We start from the raw sequence: 21,307 nt of genomic DNA on the forward strand, positions 1-21,307 counted from the left end.
ATCATAAAATGCTTAAGGCTGATGGCAAGTGCAATAGCAAGTGCTGGAATTAGTTGCATGTTACTGATACTCTCTGGTTAACACTTCTCAGAATTCAAGAATGAAAATACTCTCGGAGAAATTCCTTTGAAAAGTCCCACGTGAGAGGATTCAGCAAACTGCAGTTACTCTGCTTAGTTAGAAAAGAAGGTAGAAGCAGCAAAGCACTGTCAGTCCATAAAGAGGAGGGGTATTGTGTGCACATCAAAGACATGCGAGCTATAGTCATGTCCAGCAGCTTTGTCCATTCTTTGACATCTATGCTCAACATGTCTAAAATACACAGCTGCATACAATGGACAGCAACTGCACTAAAACTAAGAACCGCATGCCTTCTGACTTTTTGACATACCACATACTTTGCAGTTTGGGCTGATAGGATTTTGATAAAAATGTCACAAACCTATTTTAGGGAGTTTGTGAGCAAAAAACTCATGTGGCTCATGCACTGTTCCTTTGCCCCGAGAATCTCCCTTTCTTCGATGATTAAGGACCCACTCTTACCTGCAGCAGGAACACACATACAAAGGCTCCTAGAATCTGGAAGAGAGGGTCCTGAAGGTTGTTCCAGCTAAAGATCCCATCATATTCTTATCAAATCCTTGCTGAAAAAAGCAGATACATATGAAGTGCAGTGAATACGTGGTTGTTTCAAAACTGACAGTCCATTGTCATGAGGGAGAACCTCCTGTTCCACAAAACCTGGCCTTCACTTAAAAAGTGTACTTCATACTCTGTACAAACAGCCTGCTCTGTTCTACCTCTGTGTGTCTTTGACACATACACAGTCACCCTTATTGATGGACTTCCCTGAATCTCTTTCCATCTGCTAAGAGCTGGACTTCTCTAGCTTTAATGGAGAAAACCTTTACTTAACCCTGCACTGAATGTTATTTAATCTTATTCCCTGTACCAGAAAAAATGGCAAAAGACATATGCATGATGCACATACCCTTGCAAACTTCCATCCTCCTTTTCTGGTGTATACCTATGCAATGAACATCTGTGGAATATGCAGGAGGGACTCAGTCACATTAAAATGAGCTGGCACAGTCTCCTAAGCAGAGCCTGATGCAAAGCTACACAAGTTCCTAGGGAGAAAGTCCCTAAACATTAATATAAGGATATTTGGGTACTCTCTATCTTCCCACCCGCAGGGTATTCCCTTTGTGGATGTTACTCCACTTTAATTTGGCCCTTTACTCTGTGCAGGTGCTGTTGATGGTGTGTTGGAAAAACCCATCTTGTTCAAAGAAAGCCACGAAGAGCTGGAAGGCTGGCTCAGTGCCCCATCCAGCTCTGCACCTTTGGAGTTTCTGTTGCAGGGAGGAAAACAAGTCCTAAATACTTCTCTTTTTGTTTTAAAAGATTACCCTGACTATAAAGATGATGTGACCACAGAGTAGGATTATGGATACAGAAGAAGATGTGGGGAAAGAGAGGAGGAACATCGTCAGAGATCTGTTGGGACATGTATACCCTACATGATGGACTGCAATGCAGGGATCTCCCAAGCTAGCACGAAGGAACCTGGTCCATTCCCAGCACGGAGCCTGCACATACAACAGCTTCAATTCCTGGAGTATTGTGGCTGCATTACAGCAGAGCCCACTTGAGCTAGCACTAGCTCCAGGGTGCCTCTCTGTATTGCACTGCCTGACACAAACATGCTGTCATTCGCTTTGTCTCTAAAGACAGCCCGGGGAGCTGCTATTGCAACTCACTCTCTCTTGCTCTGATCTTACCCAGTTGCCCCTCTGCTGAGAGCATTGCTGGGCATCCCAATGCCTTGGACTTCTCATGATCTTTGTAAAGTCACCAATTTTTGTGAGTGAGTCAAGATTAGGTTTCTTCCACCAGCTGAAAAGCAGAAGTATTTTCCTTACCTGCTTGAGCACACTCTGCAGCTCCCTGTTTGACCAAAGATCTGTCAGGAGGAGGCGAGCAGCTTCAGCTGCTTTTGGACAGGAGCTGGGAAGATGAGAGCAACCCCAGTGAATTATGGAAGGCCACAGGGCAGCAACCCACAGATACCTCTATGCATTATCAATGGTCTTTGAATAAGCCTATCTTTTGCTGAGGGGCTAGCTAGTCTTGATGGAGGTCCATCAACAAAATCTTCACTACTCTCCCAATAATGTTATATGACAATGACCCCTGGGACCAAAACAGGGCTAATAGAAAGGGAGGGAAGAATTTGAATCGAATAAGGAGATTAAGTTGAGCTGAAGAGCCATTTTTGGAGTGCAAAATCTGGGAAACAGTGAAACAAAAGGGAAATGGTGCCAACCCCTCTCTGGACTCTGCATGGGTGAATCACATCAATTCAGGAAAGGGCTCTGTGTTGTCTGGTGAGGATGGAAGGCATCTGAAGATTAGTAATACTAACAACAGTAATCATAAGTCCTTACTCAGCATAAGTTAATGGATACTTGCTCACATAACAGCTCCGAAACCATGAGTCATATACGGTATCTTCTATAATTTTGGAACATTTCATACACCTAGATATAAAACTCATTGCTGGTTCTTATCACTACTCCTGGGCTAGCTGTGGAAGACTTCGGGGTTTAGCATGACAGTCCCAGTCTGTCACAACCAAGGTGACTGAGAAGTACAAGATCAAACTCAGAACCTCCCCCAGCTCCCAAACACAAAACATTGTATCCTCAAAATACTATGTCACACTATGGAAAGTCATCACCAGGAACAACCCGGGACCTGCAAACTCTGAACTCAAGAGTGTAAAATGGCAGGCGCATAGCCCTATTTGGTGAATTTTTGGGGCATTTCTCTGGCATATGCAACATTTGGTACAGAAGACCTTCTGGCCTAACAGGAGTTTAACCTGGTCATAATCTCCCAAGGGATTCTGCAGATCACACTCAACCATCACATATGGAGACTGAACATGCTGGCACTGTGTGGAGATCAGGGGAAGCTGCAGATAATCAGAAGTTCTTGAGCAATATTTTGGGTCAGGAGAATTGCATTTTGTTGGGAAAATCTCTTCTCCAGTTACATCTATCCTACTTCCTATCATTAGAATGATTATGTTTAAAAAGATGTTTTCTCCCTTAAAAATTTCTTGTGTCTGAAAGCAGCTTTTCCCTGTGTTTATAATTAGATGGTCAGTGAATGTCCTGCACAGTTTTTTACAAGAAGGTTTTCTTTCCCTTTTTCTAAGTTTGCTTATTTCCCCCCCCCTTTCCCCTTAAATTTGCTTTTTATGAAAATATGCATTACGCATATATTTTCCAAAATATGCACTTTTTGCCACTGTATCTTCTGAGCATACCTCAATAGATTTTTTTTTCAAACTGAAATTACTAGCCCCTGATATTTGAGGTGTTTCCAAATCCAGTCAAAAAAAATTGTCCACTCTTAGTTTGAAGGGTTAATATTGGCTCTGGTTTGCATGGCATCTAATGCTACTATTTAGGTGTAAATAGATTAAGGATGAACTGATGGAACTGTGGTGAAAACCTTAAATATGGAAACTAATATATCCTGAATGGAAATGCTGGTAATAGTGTATAGCTATAATAGTGTATAACGTGGACAAGGACATCAAAGAAAATTGATGTCTCTGGTGGCAGTGGCAACAGTCATGAAACATATGAAACTATTGATTTCTCAAAACACAAACAAGGATCTGATTAGAAGGAGATAGGAAGTGAAAGCATGACAGCAGCACAAAAGACAATTTTTTGTACAATCATATCAGATAGTGGGGGAAAATGATCTATTTCCTCAAAGCATAAGAATATCAAGAACATTATGCATGACACAGGAGATGCCCAAAAAAATGCCTTGAACAGAGAATCCATAAGGATGTCATAAATTTATAAAATTGATATCAAAGTGAAATCTTTGGTAGCAACGATAAAATTGGAAATTCATGGATGAGAAGAACTCTTACAGAAAATAATCAATGGGAGACTTGATTTTCTTCAAAGATTAATCTTGGTTAAATTTTATAATAGAGTTATATTGCATAAATAAATTGTGTAACAGAAAAGCTGAGATAACTTAAAGAACAAAGAAAATCAAATTGAAACAAATCAGTGACAATGGGATTGGGAGAACTGTAAATTCAATATTCTAAATTTATAGAAAGAGACTTTGGAGAAAAGCTTTTAGTGCAGTCAGGAAAATTATTGAGAAAAAAAAGATAATTTTATCAGTAAAATAATGTTCCTTGAAAATGATCAGAGGAATATTTTTCAGACAGTTGGAGAAGAAAGATGAAAGGATATCACAATAAATTAGTAATGTTAGCTTGCTTTTCAGAAACCCCAATTAAAAGGAGGGTAATCAATATTTTGGCAACTTGGATTAAAAAAAATAATAAAGAGTGAACAAACAGCAGCATCACTATGGAGCCCATGTCATGGATGAGTATATAGACAGGAGACTGAGACAATTATCTGACTGGGATGTTTCAGGAAGGAGAAGAAACCACAGCTGTCAGAAAAACTGTATAACAGTTTATGTCTTTAACTCAGAATATAACCACAGGAAGCATCAATAAAATGATAACCCCAACAATAGTTTGGTGAATGGCCTAAAAAATGTAGAAGCAGCATGTACTGGGGAGGTATTATGCAGACACATCAACCAACCATAAGACAATGCTTGAGGCAAGGAAAGTGCATCCACAGTGGAACTGAGACAAATTAATAGGGAAAAATCTGCAATACGCTAACAAGGTACAACATAGCATGGTATTCTCCAATCCATGATGATTTGGTCACCATTTATTCCTTCTCTATTCCCTGTTCCTGCAAGCTGTCATACTGGGAAGAAGGAGGTTCATAGCATGGGATTCATCACACCAGATGTCACTGTAGACATCAAACTAGACTAGGCAACAGGGACTGGCAGAGGAGCTGGATTTAGTCATTACTGTCAGGAGCCAGTGAGTCTCAGCTCTCTCTGAAGGAGAAGGACTGGACAAATCCCACCCTAAAATGTCCTGTTTCTCTTCATAGACTCTACAGTGAGCAAAATAAGCTGATTTGTGAATTAGCAGATCAAGCTGCTAGAGGAGAGACCTCTTTCACATTTGCTTTATGGGAATAGTCTCAAATGATAGTTGGAATAAGTAAAGATTAATCTTGGGTGTAAATTTCTGGCATTTTTTTCATCAGAATGTAGCAGGATGAAAGTGCTCTGGGACAGAAATGGATAATGAAGTAATAGGAACAACTCAAGTTTTGGAAATAATAAAAATTGAGGAGTTTCTCAGAATTTCAACAACGATAGGAGGAAACATCTTTCCTCCTATCAACATAGGAGGAAACACTGGAAACATCTTTGGAGTTTAGTAACTCCTCACAGTTTAGTGAGTCATTGAAAACAAAGCTCATGACACAAAACAGTCAAGACAATTAAAGTGTGTACAAGTGTACAAGTACAATCCGAGTTGTGCAATACTTTGCTGAAGTAGCAAATTAGCTGACAGCTGGTCTAAGGGAACTGAAACAAGACTTTAAGCAGAAGTTATCTGTTTTGAATGAAGATCATTCAAAACAATGAACATCGACTTAGAAGAGGGCAGGGCTTGATGTTAATTGGGCTTGTAGTAGAGTGGAAGCCTATAAAAGTAGCAAAAGGACCAACAGTTGTTGGCTGAGGTCCAAACTAAGGAAAGAGGCCACTTCTATTGACTGAGACTCTCTATGCCATCATGAAACAAGTGGCAAGCTGTAAGTGGTTTATCAAAGGATGATAGAGAGCAGATGTGAATGTCTATTCTATTATTATTAATGTCTATTATTTGCATAAGGTATTTTAAAGCAAAGACAGATGATAGGAGAGGCGAAAGTCAAGGAAAGAGAACACATGGTCAAAGACTGTAAGTTCCATTATAAGTTAAATACCAATTTGGACCTAAATGAACAAATCATATGGCAAGAGTTTATAGTCTTTTGCATTGAAATGTAAGGAGTGTGGACAACTAGCAGGACGGAATTACTACCACCAAAAACCAAACCAAGTCAAAGAGAAATAGTGTGTAAAACATTTTGAGACTGCTCAGTTGTTGCTGTTCATGGAATATATGTGAGTAAACTAGAGGAAAAATTTATAAATACATATATATGTACGCTTCATCACAGCTCCGTCTTTGTCACATCTTTGCCATGCTCCAATGGAAAGATGAACAAACCTGAACATTAAAACTATAAGCATAATCCCAACTACTTGTGATGCATTAGGTTCTCATTATGGCAGTATATTAGCTGTGCTTGAATCTCACACCTGACCTTCATGATAAGGACTGAAGAAAGCTATGTATCAGAAACCCAGGTGCTACAACATCAAGTTGCATACTTCATATCCCCTGTACTGACAGCTGGCATTTTAACAGAGTTTAAGATGTTGGTCCCACAATTCCTTTTAGAATTTCTTTAAATTCAATCAGCACTTTTCCACAGGCTCCTTTACAAATCCCACTCTGGATGGCTCACATGTGTTACCAAGGAATTAGTGCTGAGGACTTCTGTCTGCTAACAGGCTAGAAACTTTTCAGCACTCTCAGTTACAAGGACAGGGAAAGAAGAATGTTTTACTTAGTCCCTGGTGCTCTGAATCTGTGCTCTAGAGGCTCTGGAATTACTCTAGTTTTGCACAGAGTGCACAGGCTCAAAAATGTCTGCACATGAAGCTCTATATGCCTTCTGCTCCAAACTCACCCATTTCGGCACAGGCTTACTACATTATTTATCATGTTGCTTGTCAAGTAAGACTTTCCCAGATGTGGGTTGGACATGATGAGGTTCCTCAGAGTGTAACAGGCTGATGTCATGATCTCTCCAAAGCTGCTGGTATTTCCAGACTGGAATGATAGGAGACGTGATACATCTGGAAGCACCTGGTGAGCTAAAGAGGTGGAATGTTCCAATCAACATTTAAATAAAACCTAACAAAAATGAATGATATTACTTGAGTAAGCACAATTCAATACAAGAGTGAAGTATTATCCCCTGAAGGAGACACTAATAATGTTAGACAGTAACAGCACAATGGCCAATGTTGATTTTCGCAGCCAAGATTAGTTCTGTAAGCCTTTGGAAATGCAATGGTATAGATCGGAGTAATGAAGTCCAATTCCCAAAACACTCATCCAGGTGGTAATTCAGTGACTCTGCAGATTTTTCATTATCTATACATAAGCACATAAGCATACCACATGCTTATGTGGACTTTGCAATAATATGCGTTTTGTTAAGAAAGCAGATATCATCTGTAATGGTCCATTTGGCCAGAACAAATAACATCCTTTTGTCCCATCTGGGTGCTTGGCTGAATCCTGGCTGGGGAGTTTACAAAATGAGGTGGGCAGATATTAGTAGAGTAGAAACAGGACATTGTTTTGGAATACTCTGTGGTAGAAATTACTTACCCATGGTTTTGTGGAGAATAGGATGTCGGGACATGTTGCTCAGCAAAGAAGCTCCAGACCGGACAACTTCAGAGCTGTTGGAATGAAGGAGCCGTGCTATGCGAGGCAAACCTTTTTCTTTCAAACCAATCAATTGGCTCATGGCATTGGACATCTAGGAGACAGATCAGAGATGTCTGATGACTTCTAATACAGGAAGAACGCAATGGGAACAATGTATAGAGCCAAATACAGCCATGCTATAAAATAGGCATCCATATAATATCTTCTTCTGCTATCATAATCCCATCTACTTTATCATTTACCCCTCTTCTTCGTAAGCACTTTGAAAAGTCACTCTCATCCTCTGTGATATGACTGGGACTTCTGTCCTCTTTCTGGAGGCCTGAATAGAGGACAGTTGCTCACCCAACTTATATACTCAGTAGTTGGAGAATTTTCACCTTCATATCTACATTGTCCTGGCTTAGCTCCCTACTATGCCAAAAGCAATAGGCTGCTTCAAAGTAGAAACAATTAATGATACGTTTAAGAAACAAACTGAAGGCCAACAACGTATGTCTGGGATCACAATTTTTGTAAATCTAGAGGATCTTTGGGTTGAGCTGATGCAGCCAAGTGCTCATGAATTTTGAAGCATAGAATATTAAGTTGCCCACTTATTGGTAGAGTTCAAACTGACCTTCTCAGCTATTGCACCATCGGACAGGCTGCTGGAGATAATCACACCACCAGAGTGACACACATCCACCAACAGCAACAAGAGGATGGAGGGAATGAGCTGGAAGGCAACCCCCTTCCACTGGGCTGAGTTCTAGTTCCCCTCCCACACTCCAGGAGGCACATATGCTGTGTTACGGATTTACACCAGCAGGTTGAGATATGTGAAGCTGAGACTGAGAAGAGATTCAGGATCCTTTTCTAAAAGCTAAGGTTAACGGCATCCCTTTGCAAGCTTCTAATCAGTCTTCCTTTTCCTTAAAAACAAAGCTAGCAACCCATTCCAACTCCAGCTCTGAGCTGGAATAAGACTTTTGAAAGAAAAAGACATTTCTGTATATTCTGGTAAATGCCAACTATTCCCTTCCAGAAGGTCAAAAGGAGTTGTTTCAACCCAGCTAAAGCCTTCTTTGTTTGTTTGCTTTCTTCCCCCTCTAAAAAGACATTTTGGTGTGATGATTGCTGAAAGCCCTTTGATTTCTATGTAGTACATAGCTCCAGCCCCATTTCTCCAATCACCTCTGTCCCACACTGTGACAAGCTCCCTCCCTCTTGTTAGTGGCACCATTTACTTAAGCTGAAAAAAAATCCAAAAGTATTTTTGTATTGAAAGACTTGTAATAAAAGCCCCTAGGAGGAGATTGGCACTGGCAAGTTAATGCCATCCTAGCAGCAAAGGCTCCTTCAGTGAGTCACTCCGTGTTTCTGGGTGGAACACTTCTCACACGTGACACACCTCTCCTGTGTACGAAATAATTATCTATTTATCTACCTAGCCATCTTATTTAAATTAGAGTTGATGAAGTTCAACACAAACAGACAAGCTGAGGTTTGTCCATGTGAACACAGCCTGTGAAGACATGCCATAATGATACCGGGTACTGCAAGCAGAAGTGCTGTTGCGGTGTGGTACTTGTCATTCTCCAGCCCCTGCAATACCCATGGCATTGTACAGTCCATGTCACCTCCTCACTGCCATATCCAGAGGACTAGGAGCACCTGTGATATGTACTCTATAAGTAGCTCCAATGTAAGCATGGTCTACAATCCACTCACAATCCACTCTGTTATTAGAGCCACCTCCTACCATAAAAACATGCACAGGTGACTGCACACATATGTCCTTTCTCTCTTGTGGACAATTTAACACATGCGACGACTGTCCACGTGTGCACTTCTGAGCACACCCACAGTAGTATCCTGGGGTGAGGAAGCCAATATCAGCAGATGCTAGTGTTGTGACAGGCAGATCAGGAAATCTGGAGATTCCCCTGAAAAGGAATATAGATCTAGGGCAGATCCATTGATTCTGCTAATTCCACTGATTCTAGATCCCCATGAGATGCTATCTTTGGAGTTTATAAACACCTAACCTGGACCACCTGGTGTGGAAAGAATCGTGTTAGTGCCCTGGGGTTTAAAAAGATCATTTTCCTTTCTGACTACAGTAAGATGCTGATATGTTTGCCTACGAGTGACAGAGGAGAGGGAAGGAGAGTTTACCAGCCCTCGGCTTGCAGTGAGGTTCTGCAGGGCCCCCGCACAAGCTTCCAAAGTGGCATCCTTCTTGCTGTGTTCCATTAGGGACAGATAGGTGCGGATGGCGTCTGAGTGGTAGAGCCAACTTGGTCCTTTAGGTTTATAATCCTCCTCAGGAAGGGGGACACCATACTCATCATTCTGTGGAGAGATGACAGACTGCAAGTTCAGGTCCTGCTACTCACTTGCAGCCCATGCCTGGGGCTGAATATCACATTTCCAAGCCCTCTGCTGCATATCTTACCTCCATTTTGCCACTCCTGCTGTTGAAGCAGCCTGTGAGAGTTTTGTCCATATAAACACTCCGGGCCATGTGGTTGAGCTGAGTGTATCTGTTGGGAACTTCAGCATCCAGGCGGTAGGAGAGATTGTGCAGGATGCAGATGCAATTCTCCACAGACTGAAATCACCCCCAGAAGAAAGATGTAAGCATTACACTGGGTAGAAAGAAAGGGTAGTACGTGCTATAGCTATGGAGAGGACATAGACCCCAACATAGTTATCTTTTTTTGGTGTTCTACTGTGTGAGGTCTTGACCCTGCTTAATGGAGCAATGGATGGGAGACAAACAGGGAAAAGGAGGTAGAGTAGTCATGAACTAAGGTCACAGAGCCTTGTGGCTCTGTGCAATGGGCTATTGTAGATCTCAATGAACTGACTGACTGAATTAGCTTTATTAGGTCCTACTGTCACTGCTGAACTGATGAATAGGAAGCGAAAGAGGATGAATGCAGAAGGTGGGTTTATTGGACTGCTTGGCAAAAATTTAATATGTCAAATCTTGAGAGTCTTTCTCATTCCATATTCAACTTCTAGTGACTTTATCCAAATAATAGCTACAGATTGGGGGACATTTTTTACCAAGAACATGCTTTTAAACCTGCTTTACCTGGGTGCCAGTGAGTACACACACCAGTATAAAGAAGAAGGGAGAATTTTTGCTAGATACCTGTAGCCAACACCAAAACATGCGGACACGCAGTTATGTTTTCAAAGAGCTGTGTTCAGCATGTGTTGCTGGAACAGATCTATTGGCAAAAGCTGTGCCCAAAAGAGCAGAGCATTTTCTTTTCCTTTCCTTTCCTTTCCTTTCCTTTCCTTTCCTTTCCTTTCCTTTCCTTTCCTTTCCAATAAATATTTTCTTTATAAACTTAAGTCCTGCTTGAGGAATGCATATGTGATAGGGTAACCAAGAGAGATAGGTCAAGATGCCAGAAGGTTGCTGGGGTGGGGAGATATAGGGAAGCTTAAGGGCACAGGAGCCAAAATATTTTTCTATGGCGCTGTGTTTGGTAAAGGGAAATTGTAAAACCCACGTTACTTCAGGCCAACAGCACAGAGGCTTTGCAATCTTAGAATAGATCACAATGGGATTTGGTAGAACAAGAGAAACCACAAAGTTCCGTCACCTCTTGAATTTGAATCTGAAAGGGATTTTGAGATCTTCTCAAGGTTGCAATTATTAATTGGGTCTGCTAGGACTGAACTCTAGCAGACAGCCTGGGAGGAGCATCTGGTACCTTATCATCAGGTCGGTTAGAAGCCACACAGTTCTGGGCATAAGTCATGACTGAATCAATCAGGCCAGGGTAATTCCTCATGGTCTGGCGCCCCATATCTGCAGAACTCAAATTTCTGAAGAAAGACATTAAGAAAAACATTTCACAGCATATCAGGCGAGAAAGAGGAAAGAGGATTAGTTGAGTTCACTCATAAGTTTTTATGATCTCCATTCTGTCTATGCCTCTGGTCAAATTCAAGGGTTTTATTTGAGGATTCAGCAAGGTGGTGTATTGCTTCCATTTTGAAGGCCTTCTATGGGACCACATAGCTCTCATCTTTCTCTTTTATTTGGATTTTATCTGGGAAAATGTCCTCTTGAAGAACTCTATACAGAAAACATCTTCTGATCAGAATAACTAACAAACAGCAGTATTTTGCCTTAGAGGCTATGTATGTGATATTGCACAGACTGATTGCCTTTTTGGAGGTGTTTCCAAAGAGAAGGTTGAATAAAGACCACCTGTAATTGTTACGAAAATAAGGAATGTGTAAACGTTTGTGACCATGGAGCTACACAGAGTAGACAGCAATTTGTATGTGAAACACAGGAAGGCATGATGAACTGCAGCAATAGCTCTGACCAGAGGGATTGACCAGGGTGTACTGTATCCCTGAGCACTCCAGCAAGCTGCTGTCAGGACCGAGGAGTTTTTCCAGGAACAAGAAATGCTTTTATTTATTTTTTTTTATTTTTTTTTCTGTTTTAATGTCTTGTAGCTTGCAAATGAAAACCAGAAAGAGGTTGGCAATTGTTGTGAGATAGACACTCCAGGCATCTCAGAACTGGATTTGATGTTCACTGTGATTTGCAGTCTCCTCGTTAACATGAATTCATCTGCAATCCAGAAATGCTTGAGCAGCAATGGCTCAACCTCGGGGCAAACTCAAGGCTGTTCTCATCTCTGCATTATGGTGTTGCAGTGCAATGAGTCATAGTTCTCTCAGCTCATCCAACTGCCCTGCTTTCCTTCCTCTAGGTACTCCTGAGTCTTGTTTCTCCAAGCTTTTGGAGCTCCCTCACTGACCTGTAGTCTGATAGTGGTTAGTGGTGGTGTCATACATTACTGTCACAGATTGTGATAAACAAGTCTTAGGAGACAGAGCCTGCCTTGAGCTAAACTCCTTGGAAAGCCCTTTTAAGGACTCTAACATCATACTTCTTCCCTTATTGGAAGTTATGGACTTACATCCATAAGTCCTTATGGACTAGCTTGGTGGGTTTAGATGATCTTATAAGTGGAGCAACTCATATGCTACATATACCACACACCCTGATATGCAATTGCACGAGGAAGGTTGCCTTCCAAGACAGGGAAAGGAACTGCATTCACTATCTTTCAGACATGTTTCCCAGCTTCAGAAGATGATAGTATCAAGTCTCAAAAGGCCTCTATTGTATTCACCCATTTTGTTTCATAAGCAGATACAGCTCCTACTAGCTGCATGTCTGGTAAGGGTGTGGTCGGCTCTGCACTCCCTCAGGGAGAGCTTCTGTTGATGAAAGTACCTAATTATACTGTTTTTTTTTCTCCCCACTTGTTCCCAGTGAGACAAGAAGCTTGCATCCAAGTGGAGGAGGTGGCAGGAGAACTAACAAGTCAAGACAAAGATTCCCTGCAAAAGGGCTCTGGCTTTTCTGTGAAAAGATAACCTACTCTGGCCTTGATCTGTACCTCCCGTTTTGTAGCCAGCCCATCTGTTGAAACGAGCTGATAGACAGTAAATTGCCTATGTCAAGGAGTGTTAGGAAAGGTCCAGGGAAATGAAAATATTCTGTAGTTAAACAGTTATTAAAATCAGTGGGAAAATGTTTGTTTTCCCCACATAAAGAATTCTTTCTTTTATCACCTAAAATTCAGACCAATTTTTTTTTCTAGCAACCAAAACTGTCTTTTGAAACCTCAGATTCTAAGGGCAGAAGGTGTCAGGTTTCCTGGTCTAAACTGAACAGTGTCAGGTTTCAGTATTGCAACTCTCCAATGACAGAAAAACTTGTAATTTTTCAGAAGAGACTTTGCAAGGACAAATGTATTTTGAAGAAAAAAGAAGATACTGTTCTGCTAAAAATATTTTATGTGGAAGTTCGTCTACTCCCTCCAGTCAGGAAAACTTTCTCAAGGAGAATATGTAAAAATATACTTACCGTAAACGTATTAATGAAACTATTGTAAGGGGATTTAGACATCTTCAGCTTATGTCAACAGACAGGCAAACTGCAGTAAGTCCCTGCTTGATGACTCACCTCAAACACCCTGTAGCGTTGAAGAATACTTCTGGGTCAATAATTTCTCTTGTCCTGTTGCAGCTGCCATCAGACCAACCAGAGAAAGGGATGATAACACAGTCTGTCAAGACAGGGAGGGCCTCCTGTATCAACTCTTCTTTTAATTCGTCAGTGGAAGAGAGGTTCCAGAGCAGTCCTAGAAGGGAAATAGGAGATAAGCTCTAGCAGAAAGTCACAGTGCAGTAGAAGCTTTCTTTAGATCAGAGTGAATTCCAGCCAAAAAAGAAAAAAAAACATCCTTGTTTCTCTCCATCTCTCTTTGAACTGACGAGAGGCAGAGGCTGCCCTAAACCCTAATCTCTGTCCATCCCTAAAGAAGAAAGGCAGAATGGGCACCTGAGCCTTTTATCACATGCAGATGGGCATCTGAGCATCCTCCTGCCTCCCCAAATTGGCATTTATTGCCATTCATTCAGCAAGGGGAAGGCATCTCTCCAGAGATTGTGTGAAGGTTCAAACACAGGATCTCAAGCACAGCTGAGGGTGACCTGTGCCAACAAATCTGTATCAATCTTTCAAGAAAAACTATGACGCCAACCACACAACCTGACCAACCTTCTGTGAGCTGGCAGTGCCTTGGGCCTTCTCTGGGAACAGCATGGTGGCCAAGGGTGCAGGAAGGCACGAGAATGTCTGGGCAGCCACAGCTGTGGAGGGAAACCTGGGGCAGATGCAGCCCCAGCTGGCACCTGTGGCATGGGGGGTCCCTGCAGGATATCGAAGGGCCAGGACCTCCTCTGCTTTGTGCTTTGAGTTGTTATTTCATGCAACAGGAGCATAAAACTTCCTCTTTGTGATATGGCAGCACCGTGGTTAATGGGCCTCTAAGTGCTGAGCAATACAGACTACAGACAGGGAGGATCATGGTCCTTGTTGATAGGCAAGCCCCTTGCATACTCAAGGCTGGTATAGTCAGTATGTGGGCTGATGCCAGCCAAGGGACTCTTGGCAATCTGCTGTGCACCTGTCAATTGTTTCTGAATTTCCGTGTTCCCCGTTCTCCGTAGAAGGCTCACACACTCCCTTATCCCATTCTGCCGTCGAGTTTCTATCTTGTTGGTTGGATTCCTGAAGACCAAATTTCGGAGAGCTCCAGCTGCCGCTCGCTGAACATTCTGGTTTGTGCTGCGGAGCAACTCAACGAGCTTGGCGATTCCCCCCAGCCGATAGACCTGTGCCATGAAAAACATGCCACCATCAGTGCAATGTGCAAAACATCGCTCACAGAGGGCTAACTTTAACAGTCACAGAACTGCAAAGAGTCAACATGGCACATACTTGCAGGAATGTGAAAAATAGACCTGGCAGTAAAGAATGGCTAGAGCCTGCAAATGGCATATGTTCAGGCCACAGGTGGTGGGCACCCTGGTGCTGCCCTTGAGATTGAAGTCCAGCTTTTAATAATGGATGCATATGAGCCATGGGGCAAATCCTTCATTGATATAAAACTGCTTGCTCCCACAAACTCTCATTTACCTCCATCAGTTTATGTCAGGTGAAAATGAGGTCCTGTAAATATGCAAAGGACATCTGTAGCAGTATAATAAAACACAGTAATTTATTTGCATCCTGAAATCACAGGCTGAACTAGAGGGATGGAAGTGGTACAGTGCAAATGCCGTAGAGGTGTAAGTAATGGACCGTATTCTAATACTGAAAAGGGGAGGGTATATAAGGCCACGCTGGAAAGGGATGTGAATCCAGACCTAAAGAACATAACACACATGCTAAGGTGGGCTTGAAAGCCACGTGAATTCCAGCAGTTGAGACTTTCTGAAATAATAAAGTCTCCTGCCATAGGGTTCCCTACTGTGCCAGATCTGCTAGAGACCTAAGTCCCAGTGGAGCACCTAGTCACACAAACAAACCTATTGGCTGAAGAGTTGCTGACAACAGAAAATGAATGTGTGCCTTTTAAAAAGCAAAGAAAACAAGTATCTATTCAGATGACTCATTGTATACATGCTCTAACACATTCTTCTGGGAAGTAATGGGACAGGCTGCTGCGTTCTCTACGGTAGCGAAGGGAGTGGTCACATCACAGTTAGTGATTATAACACATGCAGGGGTCCCTGCACTTGGGTTCAGCTGCACCAAGGACAAAGGTATGTTCACACACTGTGCCAGCCTATCTGACTCCATCATTATGCCAGAAAATAGAAAGCCACCCATATACAGATGCAATCTTGAGAAATTCACATTTTCATGACTGCAAACAAGTCGGGATGGGGATAAACTTTTATGAAAAAGTGTTGCTACAGCAGATCCATCCTTTAGGCTGCCTCATTTGCTGTGTGTTGCCATAAAAATAGTAATGAGAGAGTAAGAACATTAAAAAAAAAAAAAAAAAAAAAAAGCTGTGTTATGAGGAGCACTTCTGTTTGATTAAGTATCTTTATAAATTACCACTGATTAACCCACTGGATTAGATGAATGGCTGAAATGTTGTAGAGCAATGTGCAATGAAAAGATTGCAGCAGGATTTAGGGTAGTCTTGTATGACTTGGTCACTGCAGCTCTGAGATAGCAGGAGATTCCTGTGGAACCAGGTGCAACTGTATGCAGGAGAGGAGACTGCATTTGGGTAGCTTCTCCTGTCATCAAAACCCACCCATCCATATCACAGAGGGTGATAATGTGGCCACAGTCTCTTTTATTGCCTGATAACTGTGTTAAAAATCCTGACCCCATTGCTATTAAGAAAAAGTGGCCACTAATAATTGAAAAATCCACTTAATTAATTCCCAAGTGGGACTAATGACATTTGATAGTCCATAATCAAAATCAAGAAGAGTTATGGATGCCAGGCACTAGTGGAAAACAGTTTCATCCAGCTAATATGCCCTCATATCCAATGTGACTGCAGAGTTGTGAAGAAGTTGGCTCACCTCTTGCTTGGCAGATTCATCCTGGAAGCAGGTGTGCTGGAGGTAGTAAGCACCCATAGCTTGGTATTTGTCATCAGAGGAGCACAGAAGTTGTATGGCTTTCTGGATGGTCATTGCACCGCTGTCTATTTCATCACCACATATTCTGCATTAAGGAGAAATACAGCATTGATTTGGTACTCAGTCACAGACAAAAGGGCTACTTCAGTACTAGAAATTAGTATGAAGGAATCAAACACAAAATGCAAAACATGATCACATCACCATATAAATCATATGGTGCACCCCTAGTGCCCTTCTCTGTCTCAAAATGAGATGATAAAAGAATCCAGAGGAAGATTATGAATAGCTCTGGCTAGGAATAGGATTGAAAGGCTTGGGAAAAGACATTTAAAGATTCGTCACCCCTTGCTTAGAAGGACCAAGCTCCAGCTGTCTGGAGCTTGGTACTGATACTGAGCTACATAAAATCAGAAAAAGGTATGAAATAACAGACTGATGAAGGGGCTCTGAACCACAAAGCTTGCCTCTTTTTTCCAATTATATCACTAAGTCTAGAAAAAGCTATTATTTCTTCTTAGCATCCTTGCCTCTTAGGCCTACACCTGGCTTTACAAGGGCTTCAGCTCACGACAGCAATGCTTGCATTAATTCACATGAAGTAAATAACAAAGTTCAGGACTGAGAAGACTCCAAAACCAATGTCCTATATGCTTTTTACTGTTTAAGTAGTGATGAAAAACAAATGGGAAACACTTTGTTAATAGTAGAAGAAATCAAAAAGTTTGGGAGGCTTGCTAGGAAAATTACCTAACAGTTCTGCTGCCTGACTGACGTCGTTCTTCGTTCAGATTCCAGCTGAGACTGATAGAGTTTTACTTGGAAATTGGGGTAATTGGTTCCTGTTTGAGCCATATCAATTCATATACTAGCTCTTGCTTCATGTCAGCCTGGTTAGTGCCTAGGTAGAAGGGCTGATCTTCATGAGACAATTCAACAGACTAACAAAAGAGAATCTTTTAAATAATATCTTTAAATGAACCTAATACATTTGAAGCATTAAATATTACTAGGAGGGACTAACTATCATACACACAGGATGTGCAGACTCATTTTGGTTGTGCCAAAGAACTGTAAAAATAAAGGTCTAGAAAGGACCAGCAACTTACTATAAGATAAATATTTTATCTTTAAATATCCAAAGACTCACACCTCCATACAGCACAGGCTAATGAATAATCCGCACCATTCTATAACAAATGTCATAGAAAATATCAAAAGTCAACAATTGTGGTGTGACACTGGAAGACAGTAGCAGACTGTTGTCAGGCAAGATTCACCTCCCCTACTCTTACTGGTAAAGTTTCATCCAGTTTAACTTACTCATGTAAGCAACTGTGTAATGAAAGGAGAGAAATAGATGCTTCCAAAGAACAATTTGCCTATATGTCTTAGCTATTTAACTTAAGACAAGAGGATCTTCCCTCTGGAGATGCCTATGCCTCTGTTGATAAACAGGAATCTGAGACAATGATCTTGGATGGGATATTTAGTTTTCAATTACTAGGATTAGATGAACATCATTTCACTTCCATTTCTCTGGAAAAACCTGAACCCAAGAGCAAATTTTATGAGAAAGATGTCTAGCTACTTAAGGATGGCAATTTTCTACATATCCATTCCACAAGAGGACCAAATCCTCCTTAAACAGTGAAAAATTCAGCAGCCAGATCCAATTCTGTATGGGAAAAGATGGCCAAGCAGAATCCATTTCCTCTGCTGGATCACAAACAGGAGAAGTTCACAAAGGATGAGCAGCTAGGTTCAGTCATACCACCTGAAAAGTCAGAAGCAATGATTTTTTTTTTCCAGTTGAGAATATAATCACCCTGGCAAGGTCTGGATTAACAGAGAGATTGTTCATCAGCCAGTCAGGGATATTTCTAAACAGATTAACACTATGCGAACAACAACCTGCTCCATTAGAAATTCTTAGGCTGTGGGCATCTCCAGCCAGGGCCAATGCACCTGCTAGGAAGAACTACAAAGGTTGTTCTTCTTCCACAATAAAGAAGCAAACAGAATAGGGACCTCAATTAGAAATGATTCAACAATTAGATGATCAGATTCAGGTCTGGAAGGGAAACAAATACTTAATAGGATCAGTATAACAGAAAGGCAAATTCTCATGTTTGATACTAATGCCTTTGGTTCACTTCATATTAGCAAATTGGTTTGTGCTAATCTGATCTAAATCTCCATCCTGGTTATTAGGGCTATTAGTCCCAGGAGAGGAGGAAAATGGAAATTTCTAAGATTGCTCATTAACAAAATGAGATTGAAGACACTCAAATCCATGGCTGCATCTCTCCAGGGCATTCAAGCCTTCTAGAACTAGGCTGCACCAAATCAAACCTGATGGCCATGCTCCATGCTGAGCAGCCACATCTGTCACTGGGACTCTCCACTAAGACCTCAGTGCCATGGCAGGCTTTGCTCAGTGTGTAAACACTAGGGAGATGGGCACAGACTGACATTGAGCCCAGGAGGAGAGGATCTTCACCATCTGCAATCCTGCTATATGAACCCTGGCAGGACACCATCATGCACAGCTCCTCTGCAATTCCTTTGGACCTAAACATACAGTGCAGACAAGTCCACATCACATTGAGCCAATACTGTAAAACAGTCATTTTCAGAAGCAGTTTATCTGAAAGAAAGAGCAAATTAAAATGAAGATGCCTATCTTTGTACTTGGTTCTGCTTTCACTGTATAGCATAGCCTGAGAGAGCCTGTATTTTGATATTGATCTCCTATGGTCCTGATCTCCTACCCTAAAGAGAGGAGATCTATCAGAAAACAACCTAAGTCTCCTTTTTTGACTCTTTCAGTAGCTCTTCTGTTCTTGCTACCTACTGTACACCCAGAGAGACTGAGCTCCTGACAAGGAAAAATCCAAAGTGTTGCCCCAGGTCTCTTGAGAGGTACCCACTTGCAAGTGAACTCTAAAGTGGCATTTCAGCATCTTTCTCACATCCATAGAGAATGCCAGAATGAATCCATAGAGAATGCCAGAACGAAATTCATCAATAATGTATAAAAATGAGGCCACAGGTGCATGTGATATTATGGAAGATGATGCATATTGCAGATGTCCATTAATGGCTCCTCATCAATATCAGCAAGCCTTAAGCTGGAGAATGTCTGCAGACTCCCCAATCCACCTCTTTGCCTTTACAAATGAGAATGCTCTGAATCCTTCACAAAGGGTGAGATTGGTCTGACCTGACAGTAATGTCTGCAATTCAGACAGTCACCTGGGTTTCCTCTGAAGTCAATAGAGAGATACTGTCCTTGTTAGGGGTAACTTGCTGACCTACCTCAGATTTCATCTCCATTGGCCCCTGACTGCATCTCTACTGTGGCAATAAGAGACCAGGGCAACTAGTTTAGATGCAGGCATCTAAAGTGGTATGCACATAACTGGTTGACAAGCACACAGACTATTGCAAGAGCCACACTCAGCCTCTATCACAAATCTAGCCTGGACTTGGACTGTCAATGCCTTGTGTGTGTAGTATCTGAAGCATGCAAAGCAACACGTTTGGAAGTAGGGTTAAAATAACGTCAACTGGTGGCAGCAATAGTTTTCTTGTATCTTGAGTTTCAGCTCAAGGGGAAGAAAGACTCAGGGTTTTTTAGGAGACATTAAATACCACATGCTTTATTGCTGTTTCTTGTTACTGCTACCTGGTGACCTAGGAAGGTGTTGAAATTTTTTCTTGACTGTGCTGAATCACAACATGTTACTTAGCTAAAAGCTAGCTCAACATGACACACAGTCATTGGAGCATGACTGACACAAAAGAAAAGCGAGTATCATCGATCAGAAGAAGTGATGAAAAGCTGGCAAATATGCTTGATTTTCATCAGCTGCTGAAACCACTGTTGCTGTTGCCTCCCAGGATGAAAGGCTGCAGATGTGCAGGAGGCCATAAGAGTCCAAAGGAGAGAAGCATACTGGGGAGAATGGGGTGCACTGGACACCATAAAGTCTCCCTCCAGCTCTATTAGATAGAAATAGCTACTCCAGAGAGCTGTATTCTGGAAAAAAGTGAATGGTACATACTGGGAAATGACTCTGGGAGCCATCAGAATAATCCATGAGCTCCTGAGCCCAGGCCAGAGATGCTGATCTTGGAAATGTTATTGCAAAAATGGCATAACATATGTTTACAAAGATTTATAAGAAATCCCCTGAGTAGTTTCAGAGAAGTATATCCATCAGGGATATGATAAAGTTCCCCTCTGCTCACTGAGGCAGTATCTAGTATCACAATGACGGGCGGTGAAAGGGAAGATACTTTAAGAGAACATTTCTCAAAGCAAGCCAGTATCTCTGGAATAACCTCCTGATATGAACAAACTGCAAAATTCAGATTTCATCAATATCATATAGTACTATGGGACAAGTAAAACTCTACCACCTGCTTTAATTTATGGCACAAGATTTCCACAAAAAAAGCATTCAGGTGTTAAACTACTCATCACCTAGCTGGAGGAAAGGGACTTTCCTCAGCTGAAGTTTGTTCTATATGAGGAAGGCCTCTTCTGAGAGTTATTTGTCCAATACAACTTTTCTGTCTCTTAAAAGGAAATGCTTTAGATGTGGAAAACAAGTTTAATAAATAAAGGCAATCACACAATCAAGAAGAGTTCTAGAAATCAAATAACTGTTATCAAGTACAGTTCTGCTAGAGAGACAGCTCAGTCAGACTTTGACAGTTATTGCATAGTCCATATTTTGATACCTACATACCAATATCATTACTTGAGAATATCCAGTATCTCCTTTTTCATCTCAC

General features: G+C 41.5%; 1 protein-coding gene across 1 annotated transcript in view; it reads right to left on the reverse strand.

The window, feature by feature from the left end:
* Positions 1-572: 572 nt before the first annotated feature.
* PKP1 (plakophilin 1) overlaps positions 573-21,307 on the reverse strand; it is a 41,813-nt gene continuing 21,078 nt past the window's right edge. Inside the window, exons 4-13 of the mRNA XM_062595094.1 lie at positions 16,442-16,586; positions 14,518-14,725; positions 13,512-13,689; positions 11,227-11,341; positions 9,951-10,106; positions 9,671-9,847; positions 7,448-7,601; positions 6,738-6,924; positions 1,926-2,010; positions 573-644 (exon numbers count right to left, since the gene is read on the reverse strand). Coding sequence (XP_062451078.1) covers positions 573-644; positions 1,926-2,010; positions 6,738-6,924; positions 7,448-7,601; positions 9,671-9,847; positions 9,951-10,106; positions 11,227-11,341; positions 13,512-13,689; positions 14,518-14,725; positions 16,442-16,586 — 1,477 coding nt within the window. The remainder of the gene's footprint in view (positions 645-1,925; positions 2,011-6,737; positions 6,925-7,447; positions 7,602-9,670; positions 9,848-9,950; positions 10,107-11,226; positions 11,342-13,511; positions 13,690-14,517; positions 14,726-16,441; positions 16,587-21,307) is intronic.

This window comes from Rhea pennata, chromosome 25 (genome assembly GCF_028389875.1).
Source record: "Rhea pennata isolate bPtePen1 chromosome 25, bPtePen1.pri, whole genome shotgun sequence".
In the NCBI taxonomy this organism is placed as follows: Eukaryota; Metazoa; Chordata; class Aves; order Rheiformes; family Rheidae; genus Rhea; species Rhea pennata.